Genomic DNA, 13,461 nt, shown 5'->3' on the forward strand with positions numbered 1-13,461 from the left:
TGGAGTTTTATTTTCATTTGAAGAACATGTTTATTTTTGTAAAAATCTTGTGATGTTGACATGATGTATAATTTTAGATTGGTTTGAAACACATGCACATAGTTGTTTTTTTTTCGCTATGTGCATTTACAATCTCATTGACTTCATTATTAGTCAGCAGTTAAAATGTTGCTATGCATTGTGTGGAAATATTGTCGCAGAGATGGAAAATAGTTTGAGAGCTGAACCTGCCGACAGAGTGACTTGCGCAATGATGATACATTTACAATTGCGATTTTACAGTTTTCAGCTCTATAATCCTGTGACAGAATGGCGATCTACCCAGGTTTAATTTGGCCTTGAAACATTTCTCAACTTGCCGTGAATGGCCCGAAGCTCGGTCAAGAGTATAGGTCTCCTTTATTATTACCTCCATCACCGACAGTGAACCGATGCTATGTTTTCACCTCTTTTGGGTTGCCGAAATAGGTGACCCTTATTGTCAGTAATTCTGTCTGTTTGTTACTTGGCGAAATCTTTGATTTTGTCAAGTACTGTATGTTGGTCTGTTCCGTTTGTTGGTTTGTTTGTTTGTCCGGTCGTCTACAGCCCAAACGGCTGGACCAGACGTTCTTAAATATTTACACCTGATAGGCAATCCACCTGAGACGGTCCGCGTCCAAACCCTGTCTTAATCGGACTAAACGTCGCGACATGACGTCACACAACGTGAAAACACATTTTTGGACATAACTTAGGTTGACGCCAAATTAAACTTCATTCATATATCTAAATGATTACTAAATTCATCTTATTACAAATTACGCATAGTTTTCGCAAGCGTATGACGTCAAAGTTTTGCCTATTGACGTCATTTTAAAAAAATATATTTACGCTCGTGTGCAGCCGAAACTACCGAAACAATCGTTCTCAAATTTTAACACCTGATAGCCAGTCTTGATGAAATAGTCTGGGATCAAATCACGTCATAATCGCACATAACGTCACGACGTTACGTCAAAAAAGGTGAAAACAAGCTTTTGAACATAACTCAATAACCGGAAGTCATAGTGACTTCCTGTTGATGCCAAAACCAACTTCAATGGAATATCTAAATGTTTTAAAATGCATGTTAATACAAATTATGGACAGTTTTCGCAAGCGTATGACGTCAAAGTTTTTAGCTATTGGCGTGATTTAAAAAAAATTCTATTCGTTCTACAGGTCACAATTCTTAACCGACTTGGATGAAATTTTAACAGCTGATAGAAATCCACAGTGCAAAAGGATATGTTACTTTTGGTGATGTTCAATATCAGGATCTGGATTCTGCATCACTTTATATTGTTGCGGATTCGCGCCCGCCGGCGTGCTGACGGCCACGTAACTCGAATCGCGGCACGTCGCCCACCGGACGGACAATCCAGTCGTGACCCTCTCGGACTAACGCCGGGAACCAGTCACGGGTGGACCTTTCGGTCTCACCGCGATCGAGCCAATCAGCCCCCGCGTGGGATAGGGTTGCTCGCCAAATTCGACCTACCTAAGTACCCACGCGGAGGGTAGACCGGGCGATCGCACCTCGCCGCAGGTCGACTTCGGACACGGGCCACTTAAGCGACCCGTTCCGTACTATCAGAATAACCGAGCGGTGTTATCGTCGACCTCGACGGTTCGATTAATTATCGGGCGTATTCAGCCCACTACCAACCCTTTACGTGAAGCAAGATGGGGATTCAATGGAGGAAAAGACGAAGCGAAGTGGGAGAACAGTTCAACAATAAAGCACATTTATTCGCGGCACACGGGAAGCACACATTCAATTCCACCAAAAGCACACAGAAAAGACACAATGCAATTTACACAAAAAGCAAATGTAAAAGAGAAAACACAGTGCAGAGCTAATACCGACTACCGAGCACACGGCAACACTTATACAATTCTACCTCACAGACGGCGCCGACAACACATACCCAAAACCAAGGAAAAGAAATACCCTCAAGGATGAGGCGGGCCTGAGGCCGAGACCGGGTCGCGCCTACCCGTCTGGTGATGAGACGCGGAGCGGCGATGGCGCCTCACTCCGCGGGCCTCGCGGACAGTGCCTGGCAGGGGGTGGGAAAGGGGCCCCCTTGGTCGCACTATCTCAGCGCGGGGGGAAACAGGGGGGGTTGCTGATGCTCGGGGTATAGAGGATCTTTATTATCCCTGGTGTGCGTCTCCACCTCGGCCAGGTCGCGCTGCCGGCCTTCCTCGGGCGTGCAGCTCCCGGCACCGTCGCGAGCACCCCCTCGTCTGCCTTCGCCGCTGCCGCCTCTCCGCCTCTGGACTCTCCACCCTGGACTCTTCTTTGGGCTCTCCTCGTTCGACTCTCTTCAGCTTCTCCAGCTACTGCAGGCTTCGGGCTCCAGACTTCCATACGGCTCTGACTGACGAACACGGTCCTTTTATCCCCCCGTAGCTTCGCCTTTGACCCCCTCCCTTTGACCTTTCACCTCGCTCCCCATTGGCCCGAGAAAAAGTGGGCGTGAAGGCTTCTTGATCCACAAATTTGCATATATCGATCGTCCTGGAGGCGGGGCCAAATCGTCCCTCGCTCACCGATTGGACGGCAAAAAGTGGGCGTGTGTCGTTTTTGATCCGTTTTTGAAGCACAAAATCCGTGATTTTGTACACGCTGTTCGACGCGCGCTCTGCACGAATCCAACACCGGTACCCACAGCGGGGCAAGAACGGTGGCGATGCTACGGTTGCGAGGTGTGACGTGAAGGTCGTGGCGGTTGTGGTGAAGCGGTGGTTGTGGTTGTAATCATGGCAGTTGGTCCAAAATAAAGATAGTAAAAGAAAAACGGCTATCCTGAAGAGTCGCAGCACGTATAAATGACATGTATTCCCACTAGACAACGGGTTTGGACCTAACTACACATGTACTTACCGAGATACCTCACCTAAGGGACCTGAATGGTGGTTTGCGAATTTGGTAACCACAACACTACCTCCTCCCCTTTTTACAGACTCGTCCCGAGTCGTCAAATTTTCGTGTGCCATCATGTGTAGTTTTCCCCTAGTACATTTTACCTACGGATCCCTGAGTGCGACATTCATGGTATTCGTGTCCCCAAAATAAATAACCTGAGGGCTGCGTAACTACCTAAACAAACTCACTCACACGGACGACTTAAATAAAATTGCCGGCGCTAAGACATACATGCCGGGGGCGCACTCATATTTACAGTACATCTTAACCTTAACTTACAAATTTTACACTAAACCATGGCCCAGGATCATTGAACTCTGCAAAAGAAAAGCAGTTAACAGGGAGCCAGGCTGCCCACATGCAGTCTCTGGCTCAAACAATGCAGGTGACAGGGAACGTGGCTGGCTGCTCACACGCAGTCCAAGGCCTTTCCTTTTGAACTGAACTCAGTGAACCACAACGGTGCTTGGGCTGCACAAACGCAGTCTCCGTGCCAGCTCAAGTGGCACACGCAATGAGCACAACGAATGGATGGGTGAACGCAAACACGGTGCACGGGCCGCCACTGCAGGCCCGTGTTGTAGCTGCCAACAGGGCAGTTCTTGCAGCTTGCAAACTGTTGCCTTGCGGATCCTGGCGCACATGGAAATGAACAGGGGGGGCAAAGCAAAAATTGAACGGGGCTGGTGAACGTGGGCAGTGGGCATGGCATGGCAAAGGTGAGCAGGCAAACACAGCCCGCAGAAGAAGGCCGCTGCAGGCAAACATAGCGGGCAGATGAACTGGCCGGCACAGGCCTTGAAGTACCACAGCTGCAGATGATCCGGCGGCACAGGCCTTGCAGCAACACAACAGCTGCCGATCAAGTGGGCCGGCACAGGCCTTGAAGTAACACAGCCAGCAGATGAAGCTGGCCAGCCTTTGCCGTTCAGTGGAGGTTGGTGGAGGGAGTGCGGTGGTGCTGGCCACTTGGAAGGCGGGCTCGGACCTACCTACCTGTCTCCCTCCCAACCTATCGCCTTTGCCTGTCACTGTACATACCCACTCCCTTAATTTGTGAAAAACCAATTTAGCCCCCACTTATTTTTTTTGTTGTTTTTATTTTTACTTCCCCACTATAAATCGTCCCCTAACCCCCTTTATCGTCCTTGTTCGGCTAACCTATCCTGTCACCTAGCCTACTCCCAACCGCTACGTTCCCTTCCCGGAGGGGAATAAGGGAGAGCTAACGTCCTGTGTCGAGGCCCAACGAAGCCTCAGAATGGCCTCCCCAGAGTTCGGCGATCTCAACACCAAGTGGGTCCAGCGGCCCACAACGACAGCGAGGGGATGGATGGTGCGGAGGGGTACATCTCCTAATCTACCCTATCCATTTAACTGCTAAACTACCCCGGGGCTTTCAACAAGCGCCTCTCGCTTAAACTATTGGTTCTAACAACCCAGATTCCCGTCGCCTGTGTTGGTGTCCTTACAATTTCGGGCCTCGCCCCCCAATTTTCTCTCCGTGCCCTCACACGGTCTCCTGGCTGGGACACGTGGCTCCCTTTGGCAGGCACGACCCTCTGCCGAATCTCCGACGATGGCACCCCCGGGCACTACACTGCCTCCGAGCCTACCAGCTCCCTAACACCGGGGAGTGCCCCCCATGGCACCTCCCCTGAAACGCACACGTGGCAGGCCGGCCTCCCGGGCCCCTTTCCGAGGGTCACCCGTGCCCACAACACTGCCCACGCGGCTAATGGCGCCCCGGGCCCCCGCACCAAGCAGGCGCACCCGTGCCCACTACTCTATCCCAGCCCCCCATGGGCCCATGGCCTACCGCGGCCGACTAGCCTGGTGCCCGGGGTACCCACTCAGCGATACTCACCTTTCGCAACCACGCCCCCAAGCCCGTCAACAGGGCTCCTGCACCCCTCCAAATGGGTCTCGAGCCTACTTTCCCACCAACAACAAAACGACCTCCATTTTTCAATTTGACTAACCCCCTAACTCACTTTACTCTGACCCCGGGGTCCCTTGGGCGGGAGTCACTCCTCCCCCCAATCACTCATCGCACCATGCATTCCCCATTCGCTCCACTCACACAGACCCGCTGGCCTCACTCATTCACCAAGCACATGTACTCACCTCACAACCCACAACTCTTCAACACACACACCGCTGAACTCTGCCATCCTCCTAACTACATCCCCTAACTAACTCGTGCTCCCACGTCGTCCCTTACACTAGTAGCACGTTCCTTTTAACACTACGTAGCTAAACTACGTCCCCTCTACACATTCACAGGTCTGTCACTGTCTCCAAATAAATCATTTCATTTCCCAACCTAAAGCTCACTAAATCCCTCTACCTAATCCATTCCACGGACTCCATGAGGACTTACCCCTGCCCCATGAAGTCGGTCTAACTAAGCTAACCCTTCCCCCTAACTAGTTTTCATCCTGTGCCCAGGGTCAAGGGGGTCTTCCACCCCTTGCCCAGGAATCCTGTACACCCGAAAGTGAGGCTTGCTTTTTTTTTTTTTCATGCGCAGCACCTGCGCGGCAACTCAGAGCTCGCGCACTTTGCACCTGCCCGTGACGTCATGCAGCTGCACGTGTTCCTCGTCCCTCCTTGGACGGGACCATCCGGCAGAGATACCCCTCCTGCCGGATTCCAACCACACGTGCAGCCATGACGTCACCGTGCGCAAAAAAAAACACAAGCCCCACGTCTCGAGGGGTTTCCCACGCGAACACATGTGCTTTGCCCGTTGGAGCTGAACACACACGATCGCGTGGAGAACCCGTCCGGTCCAAATCCATTTACCTGCCTAAACTTTGTCCGTCCGCGGGATCGGCAAATCCACCGCGTGCGTTTCCGGACCGGGACTTCACTCTCGCAAGCGAGCACGTGGCGGTCTCGTGCGTTGCACAGCACGGACCTCGTGCTCACTGCTGGGTGAACCCGGCACGGTCCCCGAAACAGCTACAGCCGCTACACGGCTTTCTCTCCTCTGTCGCCGTCTCCGTCTCCATTCCACCCACGCACACCTGCGTGTTACGACGCACACAGTCCACACCATCACATTCACACGGGGAGACGCGGCTGCGTGCTCCCGCATGCCAACCGACATCTCCCTCTCATACCGCTCTCTCACACACACGGTCTCCCTGGCACACAGCGACCTTGCACACGGCCGTTCACTCACGCGTGCCTCACTACTCACACAAACCATACTACTCACACGTGGTGCTCCATTCACTCGCGCGGGGGAACTCACCCGCGGTGCCTCACCCACACACGCGAGGGCACTCAACCGCTGTTCCTCATCCACACACCGTGCCTCACTCATACACGCGGGGGCACTCACCCGCGGTACCTCACTCATACACACGGCGACACTCACACACGCGGTCTCTTCCACACAACGTCCCTCACTCATACACGCGGGGGCACTCAACCGCGGTGCCTCATCCACACACCGTGCCTCACTCATACACGCGGGGGAACTTAACCGCGGTGCCTCATCCACACACGCGGGGGCACTCACCCGCGGTTCCTCACTCATACTGGCCGTTTCACTCACACACACGGCCTCTTCCACACACGGTTCCTCATCCACACACGGTCCCTCATCCAAACACGGCGTGCTAGGAAGCACGTACTCTGGCACCATCGCCACCACACCACTCACACACGGGGTCGCTTCCACACACGGGGACGCACTCACACCTTGCACCACACACACAGGGACAACCACACTGGGGATTTGTGTCCCCACAAGGGTCTCCGGGGCCTCTACACCCCCCAAGCTCTCCGTGCACCCGTCCACAGCACTCGTCCCCTCAACCTCGCAAAGCACGACCGAACTCACCTGGTCGTGACTCGCCTCAAGGGGGCATACTCCCTCCCCTCGTTCCTGGAGGAGGCCATCCAGGTGCTCGCACCGGGTCTCTACCCAGTCCGCCAGCTCACCCCCATTATCCTCCACTACCTCTGTGTGTGTGTGTGCGTCACTTACCCCGTCTTCCTCGTGTAGTCTTTCCTCTATTTTTTCTATCTCCCGTGTCTCTCCCAACTCTTCACCCTTTACCTCCCTTGTCTCAACTATTATTTCCTTTGTCACGGCCTTCATGCCCGCCTGCAGGCATCGGCCCATGTTCTGCGTCTCACCCCGGAACTTTTTCATTTCTTCCTTCATGTTTGCTTCCATTCCGTTTATTTGCTTGTTCATTTCGTTTTTCATTTCATTTGTATTTGTATCCATCTTCTCGTTCATGTGTTGTGTATTCGCATCCATCGTCGTTTTCACTTCATTCATTTGCTTGTTCATGTCTTTCATTTCGTTTTTTATTTCCGCATTCATTTGTGCCAGCATGGCGAATAGCTGGGCCATGTCGGATGCACTCAAGTGAGCCGTTTCGGCAGGGGTTGGGGAAGGGTCTTGGTGGAGAGGGGGGGGGGGAAGTGTCATACACCGCGGCCGCTGCCGCACCCACCTCGGGCCCTGGGTTCAGTTGGGCGAGTCCGTGTTCCTGCACAATCAACATTTCCTGCACGGGGATTTCATCCTGGACCATGGATCCTACACATTCTACATCCATTTCTAATACCCCCGGCTCCCGCTCGCCTTGAGACGCCATCTTGCTTCTCGTGAAGGGTTAATTTGCTCGCTCGTAATTTGGAGGGAATCGGGGGTCGCTTCTCTCACCCCTGGACCGATTCCCGTGAATTTAGCCGGAGACAGGAGAGCCTGTTTTCCTGTTCTCCGATACCAGTGCCGCGAGGAGGGCGATGAATTTGTATCGCACGACCTGACACCAGTGTTGCGGATTCGCGCCCGCCGGCGTGCTGACGGCCACGTAACTCGAATCGCGGCACGTCGCCCACCGGACGGACAATCCAGTCGTGACCCTCTCGGACTAACGCCGGGAACCAGTCACGGGTGGACCTTTCGGTCTCACCGCGATCGAGCCAATCAGCCCCGCGTGGGATAGGGTTGCTCGCCAAATTCGACCTACCTAAGTACCCACGCGGAGGGTAGACCGGGCGATCGCACCTCGCCGCAGGTCGACTTCGGACACGGGCCACTTAAGCGACCCGTTCCGTACTATCAGAATAACCGAGCGGTGTTATCGTCGACCTCGACGGTTCGATTAATTATCGGGCGTATTCAGCCCACTACCAACCCTTTACGTGAAGCAAGATGGGGATTCAATGGAGGAAAAGACGAAGCGAAGCGGGAGAACAGTTCAACAATAAAGCACATTTATTCGCGGCACACGGGAAGCACACATTCAATTCCACCAAAAGCACACAGAAAAGACACAATGCAATTTACACAAAAAGCAAATGTAAAAGAGAAAACACAGTGCAGAGCTAATACCGACTACCGAGCACACGGCAACACTTATACAATTCTACCTCACAGACGGCGCCGACAACACATACCCAAAACCAAGGAAAAGAAATACCCTCAAGGATGAGGCGGGCCTGAGGCCGAGACCGGGTCGCGCCTACCCGTCTGGTGATGAGACGCGGAGCGGCGATGGCGCCTCACTCCGCGGGCCTCGCGGACAGTGCCTGGCAGGGGGTGGGAAAGGGGCCCCCTTGGTCGCACTATCTCAGCGCGGGGGGAAACAGGAGGGGGTTGCTGATGCTCGGGGTATAGAGGATCTTTATTATCCCTGGTGTGCGTCTCCACCTCGGCCAGGTCGCGCTGCCGGCCTTCCTCGGGCGTGCAGCTCCCGGCACCGTCGCGAGCACCCCCTCGTCTGCCTTCGCCGCTGCCGCCTCTCCGCCTCTGGACTCTCCACCCTGGACTCTTCTTTGGGCTCTCCTCGTTCGACTCTCTTCAGCTTCTCCAGCTACTGCAGGCTTCGGGCTCCAGACTTCCACACGGCTCTGACTGACGAACACGGTCCTTTTATCCCCCCGTAGCTTCGCCTTTGACCCCCTCCCTTTGACCTTTCACCTCGCTCCCCATTGGCCCGAGAAAAAGTGGGCGTGAAGGCTTCTTGATCCACAAATTTGCATATATCGATCGTCCTGGAGGCGGGGCCAAATCGTCCCTCGCTCACCGATTGGACGGCAAAAAGTGGGCGTGTGTCGTTTTTGATCCGTTTTTGAAGCACAAAATCCGTGATTTTGTACACGCTGTTCGACGCGCGCTCTGCACGAATCCAACACCGGTACCCACAGCGGGGCAAGAACGGTGGCGATGCTACGGTTGCGAGGTGTGACGTGAAGGTCGTGGCGGTTGTGGTGAAGCGGTGGTTGTGGTTGTAATCATGGCGGTTGGTCCAAAATAAAGATAGTAAAAGAAAAACGGCTATCCTGAAGAGTCGCAGCACGTATAAATGACATGTATTCCCACTAGACAACGGGTTTGGACCTAACTACACATGTACTTACCGAGATACCTCACCTAAGGGACCTGAATGGTGGTTTGCGAATTTGGTAACCACAACAATATTATCACCCATTAGAAACCAATGGGAAAATTTGTGAATTACACATGGCTATTTTTCAAAGAGTTTTGCAGTTATTAAATTGAAAATGATACTGTCTATTTATGCATGTAATATTAACTTGTGTACAAAGTTTGATCGAAATTGACCCAAGGTCAAGGTCAGGGTCACCCAAAACATGAAAAACACACATATAAAATATACATTTTTGTTTTACAAGATATTTCAAATTTGATAACGGGATCGTAAAGCTGGTTGAAAAGCAATGATCCTAGGTATTTTCAAATATATACGATCAGAATGAAGGCAACAGGCCTCGAACAAGGGTTAAAATGTTCACGTATCAGGCATCATAATGTACACCTACGCATGTTGCACTTGTATGTAGAGCATACATATTTTGTTTGAAAATTAAGCGGTTTTCTGCAGCATTTTACATATAGAATGAGACTATGTAATCTATTGAGCATCAAAGTTACACACACAACTTACTGTCAATTAACAACTAATTCGCCAAGTGTCGTGCTAAGCACGATTTTTCATTTGGATGTTTGTTTGTTTGTCATCAGCATAATTGGTAGTAAACGTGGGCGGATTTTGACCAAACTCGGGTGGTAGGTACATCTTATGACCTAGTGCTTTGGAAATTGTGATGGTTGCTGGAAACGCTTTGGTTCCCGAACAACAATCGAAAAACCTTCAAAATCGGTACCGTTCACGCGAAATCAATTCCGAAAGCCATTATCCCACGTAGGGTTATGAAATTTGGCACGAATGATCTACAGGTGATGTTCTATCAAATGTATTCCGGTTTTTGTGATATATGGAATACTTTACCCGCAGCGCCCCCTACAATTAGGGTATGCGAGAAAATTGAAGGCCCCCTAGCGACCAGTTGAGTGCATCGATACGAATGAAACTTTGCAGGTTCATGGTAGTCAATGAGTACTACAACTTTGCCTCAGGACATATTGACCGATTTTGCTTAGGTCAGGGGTCAAAGGTCAATTAGTGCAAATATCAATACTATGCAAGAGCTGGAGGTGCCTTCGTGCCAAATGCTACTCCTCCTAGGGTTATGGTCAGATGGTCATGAAAATTCACACTAATCGTCTGGAATACATTGTGCACAAACGATCGAGCCGGATTTTCGATTTAGATCTTTGTTCACCCACAGCACCCCCTCGAACTTTGGGGATTTCCGATTTCAAACCGCATTTTCGGTACTTTTCATTCAAATGGATACGGAGTAGTTATCAGTCGATGGAACTGGATGAGATTTGATATGCATAATCTTAAGGTGATTCCCTATCCGCTATATGACATCCATTTTGCTCTATATCTGATAGTTTCCTTGCTCAGCGACCCATCGCCGCCTACCGGCTTGTTTATCTGTTTGTTTGTCTGTGAGCAGGATATCTCAAAAACCTATAAATAGATTCAGCCGAAATTTGGTGGACAGGGTGGGTGTGTGACAACGACAAAATGATTAGATTTTGGTGAAGATCCGATCTGGATAGTCGAAAAAAATATTTCAATCTCCAAGTGAATGTTCACCATTGAGAGATGGGGCCAAAAACGATATACAGCATGATATCTCAAAAAGTTATGGACGGGTTTGGACGAAACTTGATGGATGAGTTGGGAGGTGATGAACAAGCCAATACATTTTGTGAAGATCCAGACGCAGATCCCGGCCTATCGGTGTGAGTGGGATACAAAACGTAAACTGTTCAGCCTGGCAGAGGTACGCGCTCTTATGCGCTCTCCCGAGAACCATTCTTCTTCATCTATATGAAACAACAATGTACAAAATACACTGGTGTTCAAAATGTTTTCAGGACCAGAAAATCACAATTGACCAAAAATTTGTTGGGGATTTATTTGTTGTGAACACCATGTTCATTGTAAGCTGTCACTGCTTCACTTGCTGTTTACTTACCATCTTCCACATAAAATAAATGTCATCAATTTGTGGGCTACCCTGTAGATATAAGATAACTTTGCTTGTAGGAAACGTTTTTGTTGGATGATAAGATTAAACTTTCACTAATAATTGGGCATCTCCATAGACTTTTTGTTTGCTTTGACAAAGTGGTAACACCCAAGATGTCAGCTTTACTTTGCTTCCTACGGTGGTTCGCAACACGGTGGTTCGTACCTTTGTCAACATTCAGTTGAAAAACCTACTGTTTGAATTGTCCACTGATGCAGACCTGTACTAGCCTTGACAAAGTTGAAGATTCCTCTCTTTTAAAAAGGTCATATTTTCAAACCATGTCTTGATGAAATATTTGATAAGTGGATGACACTGCAGAAAATCTATCATAACATGGTTAATGCTTTGGATGGGAATATCCCTCTTTATTCAGCAGTCAAGAGGAGGGCCAATAAGCAGAAAAAAACAAGAGCAAAAGTAATTCCACGACTGGGAATTGCAGGACCCTTACCCCAGTGAATTTAAGTTGATAAACTGTTCGATTGGAGTGTTGGGGTGTTGGTGTAGCACTGTCTTAATGGATCAAATTGCTTCCTCCTGCATCCAAGTTTCTTGTGCATCTTTGTGAAAAATTTGACATGACAAGGACCAGTAATGGATGATTGCCATTGTAGGAGATGGGTGTTGGAAAAGAAACAGTCTCATTAAGTCCAGTTATTTCACAGAATGCCTTAGCGACTCGGCCATGTATGACACTGTAGAAAATCCATCTTATGTGAACAAACACCGAACCAGCTGATATAGCCATTGAAGTTTGCACAGGAGCAAAAAGGCGTGAGCTGGGAGCAGTGTGTCAGTATTTGTACAGAGAGGTTCGGACATGGAGTTATCGGAGTTATTGATGATGAGAGACATACAGAGCCAAATATATTGTATAGGGTTGGGAGTAGGAGAATTTTGTTGGGTCTGGGACTATCCCATTTGCCCCACTGACGTTAATGTTAACTCGGAGAAAAAACTATTTGACACTGTCAATAAAAAGGAGTGAATTTTTTCTCATAAACAGATTTCCTCCAGCACCATTATCCTCCCCCACCTCTTCCACTCATCCTGCACCAGTTTCTCCACATTAAATTGTTTCTGGGACCAAGCTCTTCCATTAGTCTCGACTATGCATCAAAATCTTTTGTGCACCGCTCCTTCCCAATGCCATAGCCAGGTGATGCATGACCTCATGGCCAGGTGCTGAAGGGAGTACTCAGTTTTCACTGTTTGTTTTCTTGTTTGTTTGTTTTCTTTCTTGTTTGTCTGGGCAATATCTCAACCATCCTTTGAGCGACGAAGCTGAAATTTGGGGACAAAAGTGAAGATGTTCTTTGGCAAAAATGTTATTTCTTATTTTTTGATTAATCAGTTAATTGATTAATTAATTAAATATTATTATCGATTTCTTATTTATTTATGTTATTTCTCATCTGGGCAATATCTCAGGCACCTTTTGAGCTCAGAAGCTGATATTTAGACACAACAGTGAAAATGTGATTTGGCTATAAAGGGTATGTTTCATTTAATTGATTAATCAATCGATTAATTATTTTCTTTCTTGTTTGTCCAGGTGATATCTCAGCCATCCTTTGAGCTGGGAAGCTGAAATTTGTTGACAAAAGTGAAGATGTGCTTTGGTGGAAAAAGTGTTTATTTTTATTTTTTGAGAATCAATTAATTCATGAATTGCATAATTATTGTTGATTTATTACTTATTTTATTTCTCATCCAGGCACCTTTTGAGCTAGGAAGCTGATATTTGGACATGACAGTGAACAAGTGATTTGGCTATAAAGAGTATTTTTGATGTATTGATTAATCAATTGATTATTTAATTTTTTGATTGCTTAATTTTCAAAAGGTTACAGATTCAGAGGAAACAGTGGTTTAGGTATGCTATCAGCCAATTATGCCTGGTGTTGGCTTAATGGCTTTTGTGGTGGGCCTGGGATCTGAGGATCCTGAGTTCAAATCCCTCTTTCCCATTGAATTAATACCAGATTGGGTTGACTCTGCCAGTCATCCTTCCGAGTTCAGCAAAATGAGTGCCAACTTGCTGGTATCCTGTG

The 13,461-nt window shown here is 49.2% G+C and overlaps 1 protein-coding gene across 8 annotated transcripts in view; it reads left to right on the top strand.

The window, feature by feature from the left end:
• LOC147028810 (zinc fingers and homeoboxes protein 1-like) overlaps positions 1 to 13,461 on the top strand; it is a 122,817-nt gene that overhangs the window by 61,970 nt on the left and 47,386 nt on the right. Inside the window, exon 4 of one of the 8 annotated variants that reach the window (XM_085879546.1) lies at positions 12,963 to 13,038. The exons of the other annotated variants lie outside the window; for them this stretch is intronic. Coding sequence (XP_085735672.1) covers positions 12,963 to 12,998 — 36 coding nt within the window. The 3' untranslated portion in view covers positions 12,999 to 13,038. The remainder of the gene's footprint in view (positions 1 to 12,962; positions 13,039 to 13,461) is intronic. 8 annotated transcript variants of the gene reach the window in all.

The sequence above is a fragment of the Eptatretus burgeri genome, chromosome 4 (assembly GCF_056783735.1).
Source record: "Eptatretus burgeri isolate ZD-2024b chromosome 4, Ebu_testis_v1, whole genome shotgun sequence".
NCBI lineage: Eukaryota > Metazoa > Chordata > Myxini > Myxiniformes > Myxinidae > Eptatretus > Eptatretus burgeri.